Here is a 14804-nt window from a genome sequence, read left to right on the forward strand (position 1 = left end):
GAGCTGAGCTGATCTAAAGGCAGGAGCCTGGAACCTGCTCTGGGTCTTGGTGGGGTACCAAGGCTTTGGGCCGTCCTTGACTGCTTTCTCAGGCCACAAGCAGGGAGCTGGATGGGAAGCGGAACAGCCAGGACAGGAACCAGTGCCTATATGGGACCCTGATGCTTGGAAGTGGAGGATGAGCCAATTGAGCCATCATGCCTGGTCCATCTAGGTTCTTGTCCTCTCTGTGGGAGATGTGGATTGAGTTCCTGGCTCCCAGCTCCGGCTCTGGCCCAGCCCTGGTTGCTGCCAGCCTCTTTCTGCTGTCTCTCAGTGGACAATGGAGAATGCTCAAGCTCTCCCGTCAGGCTGCTGCTTCCTCATATGGTGAATGAGGTGCTGTTTTAATCAATTAATTTGAGTGAGAGGCAAAAAGTTACAGAAATAGAGAGATCTTCCATCTTCTGATTCATTTCCCAAAGGGTCTCAACAGCCAAAGCTGGGCTGATCTGAAGCCAGGAGCTTCATCCGCGTCTCCCTCGTGGGTTCAGGGACCCAAGCACTTGGGCTGTCTTCTGCTGCTTTCCCAGGCACATTAGCAGGGATCTGAATCAGAAGTGGAACAGCTAGGACTCGAATTGATGCCCATATGGGATGCTGGCGCCACAGGTGGTGGTCCTACTCACTATGCCACAGCTCCTGCTCCAGTGTTATTTATTTTTAACGATTGGTTGATTTATTTGAAAGAGTTATGAAGATAGAGAAGGACAGAGAAAACAAGCCATCTTCCATCTGCGGGTTCCTTCCCTAAGTGGCCACAGTGGCCAGTGCTGGAGCCAGGAGCCAGGAATTCCGTTCAAGTTTAACATGTGAATGGCAGGGGCTCAAGCACTTGGGCCTTCCTTTGCTGTTTTCCCAGGCACATTAGCAGGGAGCCAGGTTGGAACTGGGAAAGTTAGGACTCAACTGGTGGGATGCTGGCATCATAGCAGTGGCTCCACTCACTGCACCACAGCACCAACCCTGAGATTGTTATTTTCACTATAATTAAATGCTTCCGGAATCCAGCTAACTCATACTTCCTACCAAGAACCCAAGTTTAAGAACCCCGTGTGTCGATTCCTGTTTCCCAGTGCTCTTATCACTCATCTGTATGCCAACCAGTACCACTGTGTCTAGCCAGTCTCTTAGTTCTGTCTTTGAAGATACTTTTCATCTGGGCGTACATAGCAGAACAAACTACTTTCTTTCATGCCTTTCTTTCGTGACCCAGGATGAGCGAATCCCTCTGAACCCTGCAGTGCACTTGGGAATCCATAAACCAGGCTTTAAATAATCCATAGAACAGGCAATGCTTGTATTTTTCCCTTTTCCAACCCAGAAGAGTGGCTTCAGATGCTCTGGTGAGGAGATGTTGCCACATAACCATGCAGAATCATAGCCAGGAGAGGAAAGCACGCAGAGCTGACTGTAGGCACGCGCCAGAGACGGAGTCAGAGACCCGACACTTTCTTTTCTAGGATAACCGCAGCCCAGTCCCGATCATCACCCCCAGCGACCCCATTGACAGAGAAATCGAATTCTTCCCATCCAGGGCGCCCTACGACCCCCGCTGGATGCTCGCGGGAAGGCCCCACCCCAGTAAGTCCTACTGTGTTCTGTTTGGGACCTCCATCTCACACTCCATTCTGGGGCCTAGGATAAAGGGGGAATTGGGTAGAAGCATCAGCGTTTGTCCCTGCATCCCTGGGGGGTACACCCCAAATCCAGCGCAGGGACAATGAAGGTGTTCTGTGTTTTTCCATTGCCAACAAAGGAATGCAGACAGCTCTGGTTTTTGGAACTGATTGTGGGATGGGAGGGGGAGGATTTTTGTCAGTGGCCATGGCCTCCCTCCCTGGTTTGCTGCGTGGTCTCAGAGATGGGGAATTCTGTGTGGAAACATTAAGGTTTTAAATCAGAGACTCTTGGTGAAGACAGGGGGCAGGGCTAGTCAGTCGCAACTCACACCAAGTTATCACCACTGCCACCACCATCATGCCAGCTCCTTGACAAGGCCTGGGGATGCTCCAGATTGGAACATTAGCCAGCCTACAGGCAGAGCAGATCTGGCTTCATGCAGCAGTGCTACCAGCAGTTGGGTAATGGGGGAAGCCAGCTGGGTTCCGCTCGCACAGCCGTATCATGCCTATTGTGGGAAGGACAGCAGTTGTGAGGGAAAGCCGCTGAGCTGGAGAAGGAGTCTGGCCTTCCCCCAGGCAGAAAGCCCAGCCTGGGGCCCAGTGCTATGGCTCAGTGGCCAAATCCTCACCTTCCAAGTGCTGGGATCCCATATGGCGACAGAGCTGTGATTATCTTCTGTCACAAATGGAAGCTTTTTCTCCCAGTTAATTTTTTTTTAAGCTGCAGCCAGGAGGTTGGGGTTGAGATTTCTGGTGCGGGGGCCCCAGGCTCCTGCCCATGTCCAGGCAAGAGGAGGCAGAGTGTGGTCCACGCCCTGGTGTCTAGGGCTCTGTTGGGCGATGGGTGGAAGCAGGATATTCCAACCGCACCGAGTGTCTACCCTGTCCCATTTTTAGAACATTGCTGTTTGGGGCTTGGGTTTGTGTGTTCTTGTGGTCACGGGGTTGGAATCTGCTTTTCAAGTGCAAGGTACGTGGGGGCTGTCCTTGGAGAGACCCTCTGCCCATATCCTCGGGGGTCCTCATAACCTGGGCATCTGCTGCCTTCCCATCCACAGCTCTGAAGGGCACTTGGCAGAGTGGGTTCTTCGACCAGGGCAGCTTCAAGGAGATCATGTCGCCTTGGGCCCAGACCGTGGTGACGGGACGAGCCAGGTAATGTAGAAGGTGAAAGCAGGTGTACCTGCCTGACTTCTCCAGGCCTTGGGACCCCAGCACTGGGCTGTGGGACCGTACAGGATGTTTTCCCCCATGGCCCCAGGACTTTCTGGAAGAGGACAGTGATTTGGGGCATAGTTTTGTGGATGATGAAATCTCTCTGTTAAGCCTTGATTTGCCTCTGCCTTCAAAGGCATCTCAGCTAGGTCCAGTGTTGTGACACTGCAGAGGAAGCCACAGTTCATGGTGCCAGCATCCCATATGAGCACCGGCTCAGGTCCTGACTGTTTCACTTTTCTTTTTTTAAAGATTTATTTATTTTTATTGCAGAATCAGATATATATAAAGAGGAGGAGAGACAGAGAGGAAGATCTTCTGTCCATTGATTCACTCCCCAAGTGACCACAGTGTGGCTAGAGCTGAGCCAATCCAAAGCCAGGAGCCATGAACCTTTTCCTGGTGTCCCACACAAATGTAGGGTCCCAGGGCTTTGAGTCGTCCTCAACTGCTTTTCCAGGCCACAAGCAGGGAGCTGGATGGGAAGTGAACCATATGGGTGGAAAATCTTTCTGTCTCTTTTTCTCTCTGTAATCCTGCCTTTCCAATGAGAATGAATAAATCTTTTAAAAAGGGAGTATTCCTCCCCATGCCCTAAAACACTCCCATGGGGCTGACCAGGCCCCATTGACACTCTGGAATCTGCCTGCGGGGGCTGCTGTCCAGTGCCTTGCTCACCCATTCTCGCCTTCCAGGCTAGGGGGCATCCCTGTGGGAGTGATTGCCGTGGAGACGCGAACCATGGAGGTGGCCGTTCCGGCAGACCCTGCCAACCTGGACTCCGAGGCCAAGGTTTGGAGTGGTGGCTGTTGCTGTAGCCCACTCTGCCTGTAGGAATGGCTCCTAGGCGGGTTAGTGGGGGGTGCACCTGTGTCTCCCTCCCCCATTCCCCCCCCACAGCCTTGCATCCAATCCCCCAGCCCTGTTGCTACAGCTGTGCCACCCCTCACCTGGGGGCCTGCATGCGGGGACAACAGGGACCTCTCGGAGTGCTGGGCCCCACCCCAAGATGGCTCCCCACAGGCGCCTGACCCCTGGCTACTCTTGCCCTGCAGGTGATCCAGCAGGCCGGCCAGGTGTGGTTCCCAGACTCAGCCTACAAAACCGCCCAGGCCATCAAGGACTTCAACCGGGAGAAACTGCCGCTGATGCTCTTTGCCAACTGGAGGGGTTTCTCCGGTGGCATGAAAGGTGAGGCCATACCAGCTGGTGCAGCCGTGCCGCAGCCTCGAGCACAGCCCCTTCCAGGTGGTAGTGTTGGGGTCTCCTACAGTTGTCACCTTAGCTGCACCTCACGTGACCGCATAATTCTGCTCGGGCCTTTTATTTATTTATTTATTAAATGACCAAGCATGCTTAGAGGGCCCATGGCTTCCAGGGGTGTTGCTGAGAGAGCTGCCTTTGTGTGGGAGGCAGGTGCAGCTGGTGGGAACCCCTACTCTGTGAACTCCACTCTCCCTACTTCATGGCAGGTTTAAGAACAGACCAGCTTGTGAGGGCCAGGGGGAGGAGCCGCCGAGCTGACCACTGGCCCACAGTGTTGCTATGGTGATGAACTGACAGTCCCATCCTCATCCCAGGCACCCTGTGGATGGCCAGGAGGGCTGCTGAGTGATTGTTGGGCACATGTCATACACACAATGTAGGCACCTGGTTCAGGCACAGCTCTCTTTCCAGTGGGACAGAGCAGGGGATGGCACAGGATTTTACCATGCTCCTTAGAGCCATGTACAGCTTGAAACCTCTGCATGTGTTTTGTTCTGGAATGTTCTACATACTATTCGACTGCAGGCACCTGAACCCCACAGAAAGAAAAAAGCACAGCCAGGTGGGAGGGCTGCTGTGTCACCTTCAGGTGGCCCCAGGGGAAGGGACAGTGCAGTGCGGCCACACTGAGGCTGTCGCCATCTCGGCTGGATCCTGGGGAGTGGGGAGCTGCTCCTTGTGGCTGTGCTCACAGATGGAAACACTGAGTGACCCGCAGAGGGCGCCATGTGTGCCCCGTGCTGCCCATGCCGTGCAGCCCAGCACACCATCCCAGGGCGGCTTTGCGCCTAGAAGGCCCTGGGCCCACAGCCTCCCACCTCACCTGTGGCTGCCTTGCCTCCCCACAGACATGTACGACCAGGTGCTCAAGTTCGGCGCCTACATTGTGGACGGCCTCAGGCAGTACCAGCAACCCGTGTTGATCTATATCCCGCCCTACGCCGAGCTCCGTGGCGGCTCCTGGGTGGTGGTGGACCCCACCATCAACCCCCTGTGCATAGAGATGTACGCCGACAAGGAGAGCAGGTGCGTGGGCGCCTTGCACTGGCTGGGCCTTGCTGTCCTCGCCCTTACCTCACTCTCTCGCCTGTCCCGAGTCCCCATCACCTCTGAGCCCCAGGGCTGAGGACCGCAGAGGGTGTTCCAGCTTTCTCAAGACCCAGGCGACTGCAGCGAGACTGCCACTAACTGATTCACAGTGCTGAGCCGGGTCACACATAATCGGGTTTGCTCCGCAGTGTAGTGGTTGGAGCTGGGAGATAGAAGAATTGTTTCTTCTTTTGTAACATCAGACCCACCTTCTTCCCAGGGAAGCCTGCAGACAAGAAACCAAAGGGAAAGGCTCAAAGCATCTGAGCTTCCAGGTGGCCAGATGAAAAGGGGAACATGAGCAGGCGTCCATCATTAGTTCTTTATTTCCCCTCTGGTCACCAGGAAGCTCAGAGCTATCGGTAGTATTTCTCAGCACTTCCAGGCTGTCAGAAAGCAGAAAAGAGGATGGGGTAGGACTGAGCAGGTGGGAAACATGAGGGAGGTTGGTGTGGGAGGGCGCCAAGCTCTCCCTAGGCCTCTGTGAGCTCTGCGGAGCCCAGGGTCCCGGCTGTCGGGGAGTGGCCATGAGACCAGCCTGAGGAGCAGGAGCGTTAGGCTGCTGCAAGGGAAGAGGGGGGAAATTAATGCCAAAGCCCAGAGAGAGGCAGCCACCTGCCCAGGAACACACAGCCTGTCCATGCAGCAGCTGTGGTGGGGGGTCCAGCTCCCTCAGTCTCCACCAGCTGTGGCTCACCGGGTGACCCCACCTCCTCTTTCTGCAGAGGGGGTGTCCTGGAGCCAGAAGGCACGGTGGAGATTAAGTTCCGAAAGAAAGACCTGACAAAGGCAATGAGGAGGATCGACCCGACCTATAGGAAGCTCATGGAACAGCTGGGTAAGAGGGCACAGCAGCAGCACCTGCCAGAGGCCCACTGGCAGGGGTGCCAGGGGGAAGGGGCACAGGTGGCTGGCTCCATTTGTGCAGGTTTCGGGTTGGTGGAGAACCAAATGCATTGAAAAAGAAAATACATCGTAAGTGAGGAAACGAAGATACAGCAAAACCAACTATAGTTTTTGAGATTTCAGAGTAGCCACATTGCAGACAAACCACACACACACACACACACACACACACACAGAGGTTAGGTATTCCCTTACCCAGATGCTTGGGACCAGCCGTCTTTTGACTGTTAATATTATTATTATTATTATTTTAAATTTGGGAATATTTGCATCTATACAATGAGATGTTTTGGGGAGAGGACCCAAGTATAACCCCAGAACTGGTCTATTTTCTGGTACACTCCACACCCAGGTCGTGGGTAAATGTTGCACGGTATATTACCAGGGAATCTGCATTCTGTGTTGGACCTGGAGGTCAGTTGCTGATTCGATGCCCAAGGAGTTTCAGATGTTGAAATTCCGGAGGCTCAGCCCGCCGCAACATTAGGAATTCAGTCCCTAGCGCACAGAAAACAGAACGAGGCTGGAAGAACTTGGGAGCTGAGGTGGGGAGGCCAGAATGCAGGCGTTTCCAAGCGGATGGCAGGTTTCCACATGGCCAGCTTTGTTGGAAGGACAGGTTTGGGCCACTGGGCTCCACCTGGCATTCTCTGTAGATGTCTGATCACCAGCCGCTACGCGCCTGTGCGTCACTTCCCTGTCTGTGTGATCTCACAGAGTGACTTCAGAAGTCTACTCTACAAATGTTTTTCCAAGTTTGGAGGGGAGCGGGGCTTGACATTATGTCTTCACATTTTTGGTAGGAGTTTTCTTAAACTACTTTTGAAGATTTATTTATATTTTCATTTGAAATGCACAGTCACAGAGAGAGAAAATCTTTCAGCCACTGGTTCACACCCCAAATGGCTGCAGTGGCTTGGGCTGGGCCAGAGCCAGACGTTCGATCCAGTTTACTCCCACGTGGGTACTGAAGCCCAGCTACTTGGGCCATCTTCTGCTTCCCCATGTGTCGCAGCAGGGAGCTGGATCTGGAAGCAGAGCAGTGGGGACTTGAACCAGTGCTTGTATGGGATACTGACATTGTAGGCTGGTGGATTCACCTGTTGCAACCACAAATGCTTGCGTCTTGGTAGGAGGTTTCTAGCTCACGGCCAAGTACGGGATTAAGAAACCCACATCCCACATCTGCAGGCCTGGGGTGCCTCCCCAGCTCCAACTCCAGCTCCTGACTCAGATCCTGGGAGGCAGCAGTAGGAGGCTCAAGTGAGAGCTCAGACCCCTCCCAGGCCAAACCGTGGCTCTAGCCCCTCCCCAGGCCTACTGGCATGTTTGTCCTGGCAGGTTCAGCCCAGCTCTCCGAGCAGGACCGCAGGGACCTGGAGGGCCGGCTAAAGGCCCGCGAGGAGCTGCTGCTCCCCATCTACCACCAAGTGGCAGTGCAGTTTGCCGACCTCCACGACACTCCCGGCCGCATGCTGGAGAAGGGCGTGGTCTCTGTAAGCACCTGCAGTGGGGTGGGGTCAGCTTCTCCGGAATTGGGGTTCAGGGTCTCCTATGCTGGCCCAGATAACCCTCCTACCCAACAAAACCCACCCTCCTGGGGTTCTGTTAAATCCCCAAGATACCCCAGCAGCCAGTGAGGCTTGGACCCGTGTGCGTGTGTGCAATACTCTGTGCGTGTGAGCCAGGTTGGGTCTGCCCCCAAGCCTTGCCCTGGGGTGACCTCCTGTAGAAGGTTTCTTGGCAAGAGTGCCCACTCCCCTGCCACCAGCAGAGCCCCGGTCCAGGCAGAGCCCAGCGCCTGGGCAGGCCCCCCTCCCTACTCCGTGTCCATCCTTAGCAGAGCCCACCATCCCTTCCCGGGGCTCAGGCCCGGCTATGTCTGTGCAGGATGTCCTGGAGTGGAGGACCTCGCGCACCTTCCTGTACTGGCGCCTGCGTCGCCTCCTCCTGGAGGACCAGGTCAAGCAGGAGATCCTGCGGGCCAGCAGTGAACTGAGCCATGTGCACATCCAGTCCATGCTGCGCCGCTGGTTCGTGGAGACTGAGGGCCCTGTGAAGGTGCGCTGGGGGCGGGACTGAGGGCATGCCCCTCCCTGGGGGCATTGAGGGGCCAGGCGAGGCAGAGGGCCTTGGGAGCCTGCGTGGTGCAGGGCCCCTGGCTCTGAGGCAGCTCCCTGCCTCTCGCCAGGCCTACCAATGGGACAACAATGAGGTGGTAGTGAGGTGGCTGGAGCAGCACTGGCAGGAGGAAGACGGCCTGCGCTCCACCATCCGTGAGAACATCAAGTACCTGAAACGCGACTCCGTCCTCAAGACCATCCGAAGGTGAGTGGTCCTGCACTTACCCACTCCACCCGTCCCCCACCCCCCAGGTAAAGGAGCCTGGATTTGACCCCAGAACGGTTTATCAAGCCCACAAGGCTACATGATGCCAAGCTCCCAGCCTGGGCCTGGGCTGGGCCTCCAGGTTCCCAGCAAAGAGCCAACGGCCCCGTCCCCCATCCTGCCCTCCCGGCTCCCCTGGGGCTAAAGAGGCACACAACCTCTGAAGACTGCAAGGAGGGTGGGAGCCGCTCCTGGCACTTGATCTGTACTGACATAGCAAAAGTTTCTGAAAAATGGAATTCAATGCTAAGTCTTCTATTGCCAAACAAACTTGAAAATATGCATATTTAAAAAATATATATATATATGTATATAATTGACATTTTCCCCATGAACTTCCTAAAGACCTCTTGTTCTTGGTGACATTTCCAGTGTCACAGCTAATGCCTGGTTTTACTAGAAAGCCCTTACTACATGCCCTGAGGCCTCAGACTCCCACTTCTGGGTCAAGCTTTCCAAAGGGTGTACCCACCCCCCATTACCTCACATCACCGCTGGGTGGGGCTGTGCTGCCCAGAGCCCCTCCTGCCACCCTGGGATGACCACAGCAAGACAGGAGTGGGGAGGGCTGTGCTTTGCCCTTGAGACCACTCCACTAAGCAGCAGCCCTCATGTGCCCTGCCCCGCAGGCTTGTTCAAGAGAACTCTGAGGTGGCCATGGACTGCATTGTGCACCTGAGCCAGCATTTGAGTCCAGCCGAGCGCGCCCAGCTGGTTCAGCTGCTGTCCACCTTGGAGAGCCCGGCCTCCACTTGACCCACCAACCCCCCAAGCCAATCCCAGGACTGCAGGCAGGAGAGCCACGCCGTTTGCAAAATCCAGCCACCCTGCTCCAATCCCTCCTGGGCGATGCTGCTAGTACTGCTGGTCCCCAGCCTACTCCCACCAGGACAAGGACTTAGGAGAGATCCCCTTCAGAGTGTCCCCTTGGGGAACAGGGCCCATACCACAGTGTGGCTGCAGCACTGGATACTACAGGGAACAAACCACAGAGCCCCCTCCTGCTTCCTGGTGCCTGGAGTGCCGGGTACACCTCATTTCACGGTCAGTTTGTGGCATCTTTCACAGTTTTACTTCCAAACTGATGCCTGACAGCAGCACTGGATCTATTTCAGCGGAAGGAAACAGATCCTGGGGGCAACGGTGGCTTCCAGATAAGACAGGAGAGTTTATGAGTGAAGATTCTTATTTGGATACCCCAGGGAAGGGGATGCCTGATTTTTCCAAGACAACAAATGGGGTGTTTTGTCCCTAGGAGCCCTAGGGAGTCAGGCTGGTGGCGCTCATGAGCAGATTTTTCTGAGAAGAAGAAAATGAAGTGAGCAAAAATGCCTGTCGGTAGATCCCAGGGCCTGTAGAAGATTCTAGGGTGGGCACTGCTGCCCCACCTTCCTGTGCACACCCTCCTGCCAGAGCTGGCGGCAGAGGTGCCACCCTCAGCAGCTCGCTCTCAGAATGCTGCTATAGCTGGGGCCCTGCCAGCCTGTCGTTTCTGCTGGCTTTCCTGCCTGCCGCCTTAATGTCCCATGCCGGGATCCAGCGCTTGCGGGGACCAAGGACAGGACTGGGAAGACCCTGCTGACAGGTGCAGGGAGGGCTTTGCAACCTCTCCCGACTCCTGCCCCGCTCTGGTCCTCTGGCCCACTCCCACGGCTGAGGACACCAGACATGAGGCCTGGTGGGTGTGGAGACCACTGAGGCTGCCCAGGGATGCCTCCGCAAGGTGCGTGAGGTGGTTCTCTGGCCGGTGGTCAGCGACAGGCATCCTACACAGGGGCAAAGTGGGAGGGGCAGGAGGAAGGTGAGTCCACTGTCTAGTACCCCAGACCAAAGACTTGGGGCTGCCCTGGGAGCAGAAGTCTTTCCTTTGTGGATGGGGCCCTATCTTTGGTGGATAGTCGCTACCCCCGAGCCACAGCAGAAGAGCTGCCAGAAACACAGAATAAACTATTTTTTGAAGGAAGCATTTGGCCCTTGACTTGTCATTTGGGTCCAAAAAGGCAGCCTGATGGCTCCCACTCTGAGCTGCTAACCTTGACCCTGCTGCGCTCGGTCAACTGGTGGCTACAGATGCACTGAAGGCCAGCCCAGGACCCGGTGGAGCTGGCTCCGCTGCTTCCAGAATCTTCCTTCTTTGTAAACATTGTTGAAAAGAGTCCTACGGAAGCCTGGCCTGAGAAGAAGCCTCCCCCAGGGGAAGCTTAGTGCTGTGGCCCCCACCCTTCCCATGGGGAGTTTCCATCCCCCTGCCCCGGCCCCTGCTGCCACCACCTTCTACCCCTCTAGCACATATGAAGAAGGTGGGGCTCTGAGAGCAGAAGTTACTTGTGCCGCTTCCCACAGGGAGGTGAGCAAATGGAGGTAGGCCTCGGCTGCAGGAAGTACTCAGCCACGCACGTGCCCCAGCAGCAGGTGAGCCCACCGCAACTTGCCAGCATTGCGGCCAGAACTCCTAACTTCTGTTCCCTCTGCCCAGGATCTTTCCTAGGCATTTCCATCTCACCCAGCAGAGTTCCTTGTTCTTGCCAATGATTGGCTCAAGCTTGGCCATGTCCTCCCAGCGGGGACCAATCAGAATCCTTCAGGAACCAGCTGCTAATACTAACATAGCAAGGATCTATCCACACTAGGGAAACCAGTGAGGGAGGGAGCCCCTCCTGTGATTTTTGTTTGTTTTTGATGCCTAGATCCAACCATGCCTGAAGCCAGAGACCCAGCTCCTGGAACCTATGCTTCTTTAAGTGCTTGCATTAGTTGGACTGCATTCTTCTCCCCAGACAGGTCCCTATTAGCTCTGGCAGCCCCTCTGGAAGGGGGCAATGAGGCTGATTTGATTTTGTATCCGAGAGGCTCACATGGCTCTCTCAGACTTCTCAGCTTATTCTTAGCCAAGGGCATAAAGCACCTACGGCCCCCTGAGCCCACTGCCATCAGCCAACCGTGCTTTCCTTGCAAGACCGACTCTTCTCTCGGGAGACTTTGCAAGGAGTCACAAATTCTCTGGACAGAGAGAGGCCTGGGTGCACAGTACCTGCCATGTGGCCATTTGGGGAGTGAACCAGCAGATGGAAGATCTCTCCTCTCTCTCTATCCTCTTTCTCTCTGAAACTCTTTCGAATAAAAACAGGAAACAAATCTTTAAAAAAAGAAAAAGCAGGCAGCCCAAGGGGTTGATCCAACCATAACCTTTTAACTCATGAGCCCCAAACACCGTAAGAGGGTAACAGAGCACACCTGAGAGCCCAGTCACTCTGCCCGCCCGGCCCCCTTCCTCCTCTCCATTCTGCCGGCTGCCTTGCCAGCAGGGATGCTCAGGGAGGCAGGACCTGCGGGAGGTGTGCTGGTATGGTCCACAGCTCTCCTGGGAACCTCGTGCTGCATTGTTGTTTGCCAGAAGCCACAAAAGTCCACGGGCTCCCCTGGTCTGGGTCGGAGGAATGTTCTGGGCCCCAGCCCCTGGGGTGGCTAGATCTGAGTGAGCCATGCCAGTTGGGCGCCTCCATGCTCACCCCGGGCTGACTCAGTCCCCAGCATGCCTGGGCTGCCTGTTTACAGCCCAGGTGGACCTAATAGGCCTCCTCCCCTAATGCCCCAACCCCGCCCTGTGCGCAGGCGCAGTCGACCAGGTATCCATCGTTAATCAGAACAATCCGGCAGTTACAGGGGTGTGGAAACACCAGGTTTGGGGTCCACTGAAGTCACTTCCACCTGTAGCTCCCCCCACCGAGCAGCCCACCAGGAGGGAGCTGGGGAGACTGCAGGAGTCCAAGGAGGCAGCACCCGGAGGTGAGTGGAATTGTTTCCCGTGGGGTCTGGTTCTGGAAGGTGCTGGGTGTGGGCCACAGGTTGGCGTGGGTCAGGGGCCCCTTGGGGGAGGGCGTGAGGTCTAGCCTGGCCCTGGTTTGAACATCTGGTTTGGCCTTTGTTCCGCCAGCCCTGACCCTGGGGATGACAGATCTGGCACAGTGCACGCCACCAGCGCCTGCTAGCACCTCTGGGCTCAGCGTGCTCCTTAAGGCTGTGGGTGCCTTGGCTTCCCAGGGTGGCCGCGTGTTGAGATGTACTAGGGACAGTGGAGTTGTCAAGTTGCCATGCTTTTTACCTGTTCCTTGTCTGTGCTCCCGTAGTTCTGTGACTTTCATAAAGACTCATTTATTTATATTGGAAAGGCAGATTTCACAGAAAGGAGAGACAGAAAGATCTTCCATCTGCTGCCTCACTCCCCGATGGCTGCAAATGGCTGGAGCTGAGCTCATCTGAATCTGGGGGCCAGGAACTACTTCCTGGCTTCCCGTGTGGGTGCAGGGTCTCAAGGCTTTGGGCCATCCTTTACTGCTTCCCCAGGCCACAGGCAGGGGGCTGGATGGGAAGTGGAGCAGCAAATCAGTGTCCATATGGGATTCTGGCACTTGCAAGGGGGAGGGCTAGCCAATGGAACCATTGTGCAGGCCCCTCAGCCCTCTTAGGAGGGAGCCCTAACCCATAGCTTTTGCAGGGACCCTGGGCTGGTGTGCAGTGGCCACGGCTGCCACGGCCAAGGCCACATCTGCCACTCCGTTGCTAAAGGTGGCTGTCAGCTACAGAGCTCCTGGGTCACAGGGCCCCCAAGGAGCCCAGCCAGTGAGGAGAACAGGTGAAGGACAGAAAGAGGACAAGCAGGTCCTGGGCATTGCAGACTCCCTCTCCCTGCCCATGCTGCACTCCAGCGGGCCTCACTCAGGACGTGGCTGCCCACAGGCTTCCCTCATACATCTCTACTTGCTAGCCACATACATGCAAGTCTGGGCTCCCCACTGAGGCTGCCATACAGTGTCTGGGTGGGCTGGAGAGCTCAGCACTTTATGAGCACATCCTTTTGTTATTATCCTGGGCAGCAAGGCACCTTCTTTACTCCCCCGAATCTCAATCTCTTCATCTGTAAAATGGGCATAAAAAACTACTAAGTCAGACTGCCAGTGGGCTGCTGGGAGGCTCTAGTGAGCTACCCTGGGACTGGCACACAGCAAGTGCCTTGAAGTGGGACATCTCTCCCTGTCTGATCTCAAAAGCCCATCTGTAGGGATGCTGCCCTGAGGTTTGGCATCCAGACCCCAGTGCCACCCTCTGCCAACCTCTCTGAGCTGCAGTCAACATCTACAGTCTCTGCCTGGGACAAGGGTGCCCAGCAAGTGTCTGGCACCAAGGGACAGTAAAGATGCCTGCTGCCCCAGTTTCTGGTGTGTCAGCTCAGAGCTCGGTGTCAGAAGACCCAGGTTCCTGTACCTGTAAACCTGCTGCTCTCACCTGTAGGGGTGAGAAAAGTGAGTGGCCTATTTATCCTGTAGCCCCACTCCTTGTACCTGCCCCGAGTCTCAGAGCAGCCATCCAGTCTTTATTAAGAAACAGTTCATCAATGCGTACAGTCTTGGGCTGGTCCCATCACTGGGTCTTCATTAGCAATTTGTGGACGGGGGTGGATGGGTGGGTGGGGAAGAAGTCCTGTCACACGAAGCAGGAGTCACAGCTGGGCAGCTCTGGGCTTGTGTCTCCAGAGGATATATGTCCCATAAAAAGTTCTAGAACCAAGAATGCCTTTAAAAGACCCTTGGAGATGGGGATCTGAACCATACCTCCCTGGCAGCTGGCTAGCTGCTGCTGAGAAAGCCCAACACCAGGTCCTGGGGTTCTGTGGCTCCCAGCATGGCAGCCAAACAGCTGGCTGGTTGGTGGGGTCGGGGTGGGGCTAGTGGGAGGGATTGTGTCACCGCTGCCTTGACGGTCACAGGTTCTTCCTCTGCTGCAAGAGCCCTTCCACCTTCCTTTCCCCACCCTGAACCCAGCCGTCTGCAGAACCTGCACTTGGAAAGTCAGTTGTTGGCCATGGGCCATAGCAGGTGCCACCAATGAATATTCTACCTTGTCCCTGTTGTGGACTAAGCTTTGTGTGATGCTGTTTGCTTTCCCTCCATCTGGGGCTATCTGAAACCCCAGTGCAAGACACAACCCCTCCTTCCTCCCACTGCCTCCCACATATGCCCTTAGGGAGCACCCCTTCCAATGCCAAATTCCAGACCAGTGTACTGCACCCCCTCCCCTGTAATGCAGTGGAATCGATCTGGTCTATGACATGTGAAAAATAGGGTGCTTCCCAGTCTCAAAAGTGCTGTTTGTAAAAAGCTGTCTGACTGCCGAGGCAGCCTGAAGCCCACCACGGGATGTGGGGAGGGATGGAGGCGGAGTGTGCAGGCCACGGTAAATATAAATAAGTGTGCACATGGGCACGGCATCCTGCAGGGC

General features: G+C 55.6%; 1 protein-coding gene across 2 annotated transcripts in view; it reads left to right on the top strand.

Annotated features, from left to right (window-relative positions):
* Nucleotides 1–10484, top strand: part of ACACB (acetyl-CoA carboxylase beta) — a 98021-nt gene extending 87537 nt beyond the window's left edge. For both annotated transcript variants that reach the window (XM_004591920.2, XM_058656533.1), the window contains 10 exons: nucleotides 1503–1623; nucleotides 2723–2819; nucleotides 3575–3671; nucleotides 3935–4070; nucleotides 4994–5171; nucleotides 5960–6072; nucleotides 7482–7636; nucleotides 8031–8201; nucleotides 8332–8468; nucleotides 9158–10484. In XM_004591920.2, the coding sequence (XP_004591977.2) occupies nucleotides 1503–1623; nucleotides 2723–2819; nucleotides 3575–3671; nucleotides 3935–4070; nucleotides 4994–5171; nucleotides 5960–6072; nucleotides 7482–7636; nucleotides 8031–8201; nucleotides 8332–8468; nucleotides 9158–9284 (1332 nt within the window). In that variant the 3' untranslated portion in view covers nucleotides 9285–10484. The remainder of the gene's footprint in view (nucleotides 1–1502; nucleotides 1624–2722; nucleotides 2820–3574; nucleotides 3672–3934; nucleotides 4071–4993; nucleotides 5172–5959; nucleotides 6073–7481; nucleotides 7637–8030; nucleotides 8202–8331; nucleotides 8469–9157) is intronic.
* Nucleotides 10485–14804: the final 4320 nt, after the last annotated feature.

This window comes from Ochotona princeps, chromosome 29 (genome assembly GCF_030435755.1).
Source record: "Ochotona princeps isolate mOchPri1 chromosome 29, mOchPri1.hap1, whole genome shotgun sequence".
NCBI lineage: Eukaryota > Metazoa > Chordata > Mammalia > Lagomorpha > Ochotonidae > Ochotona > Ochotona princeps.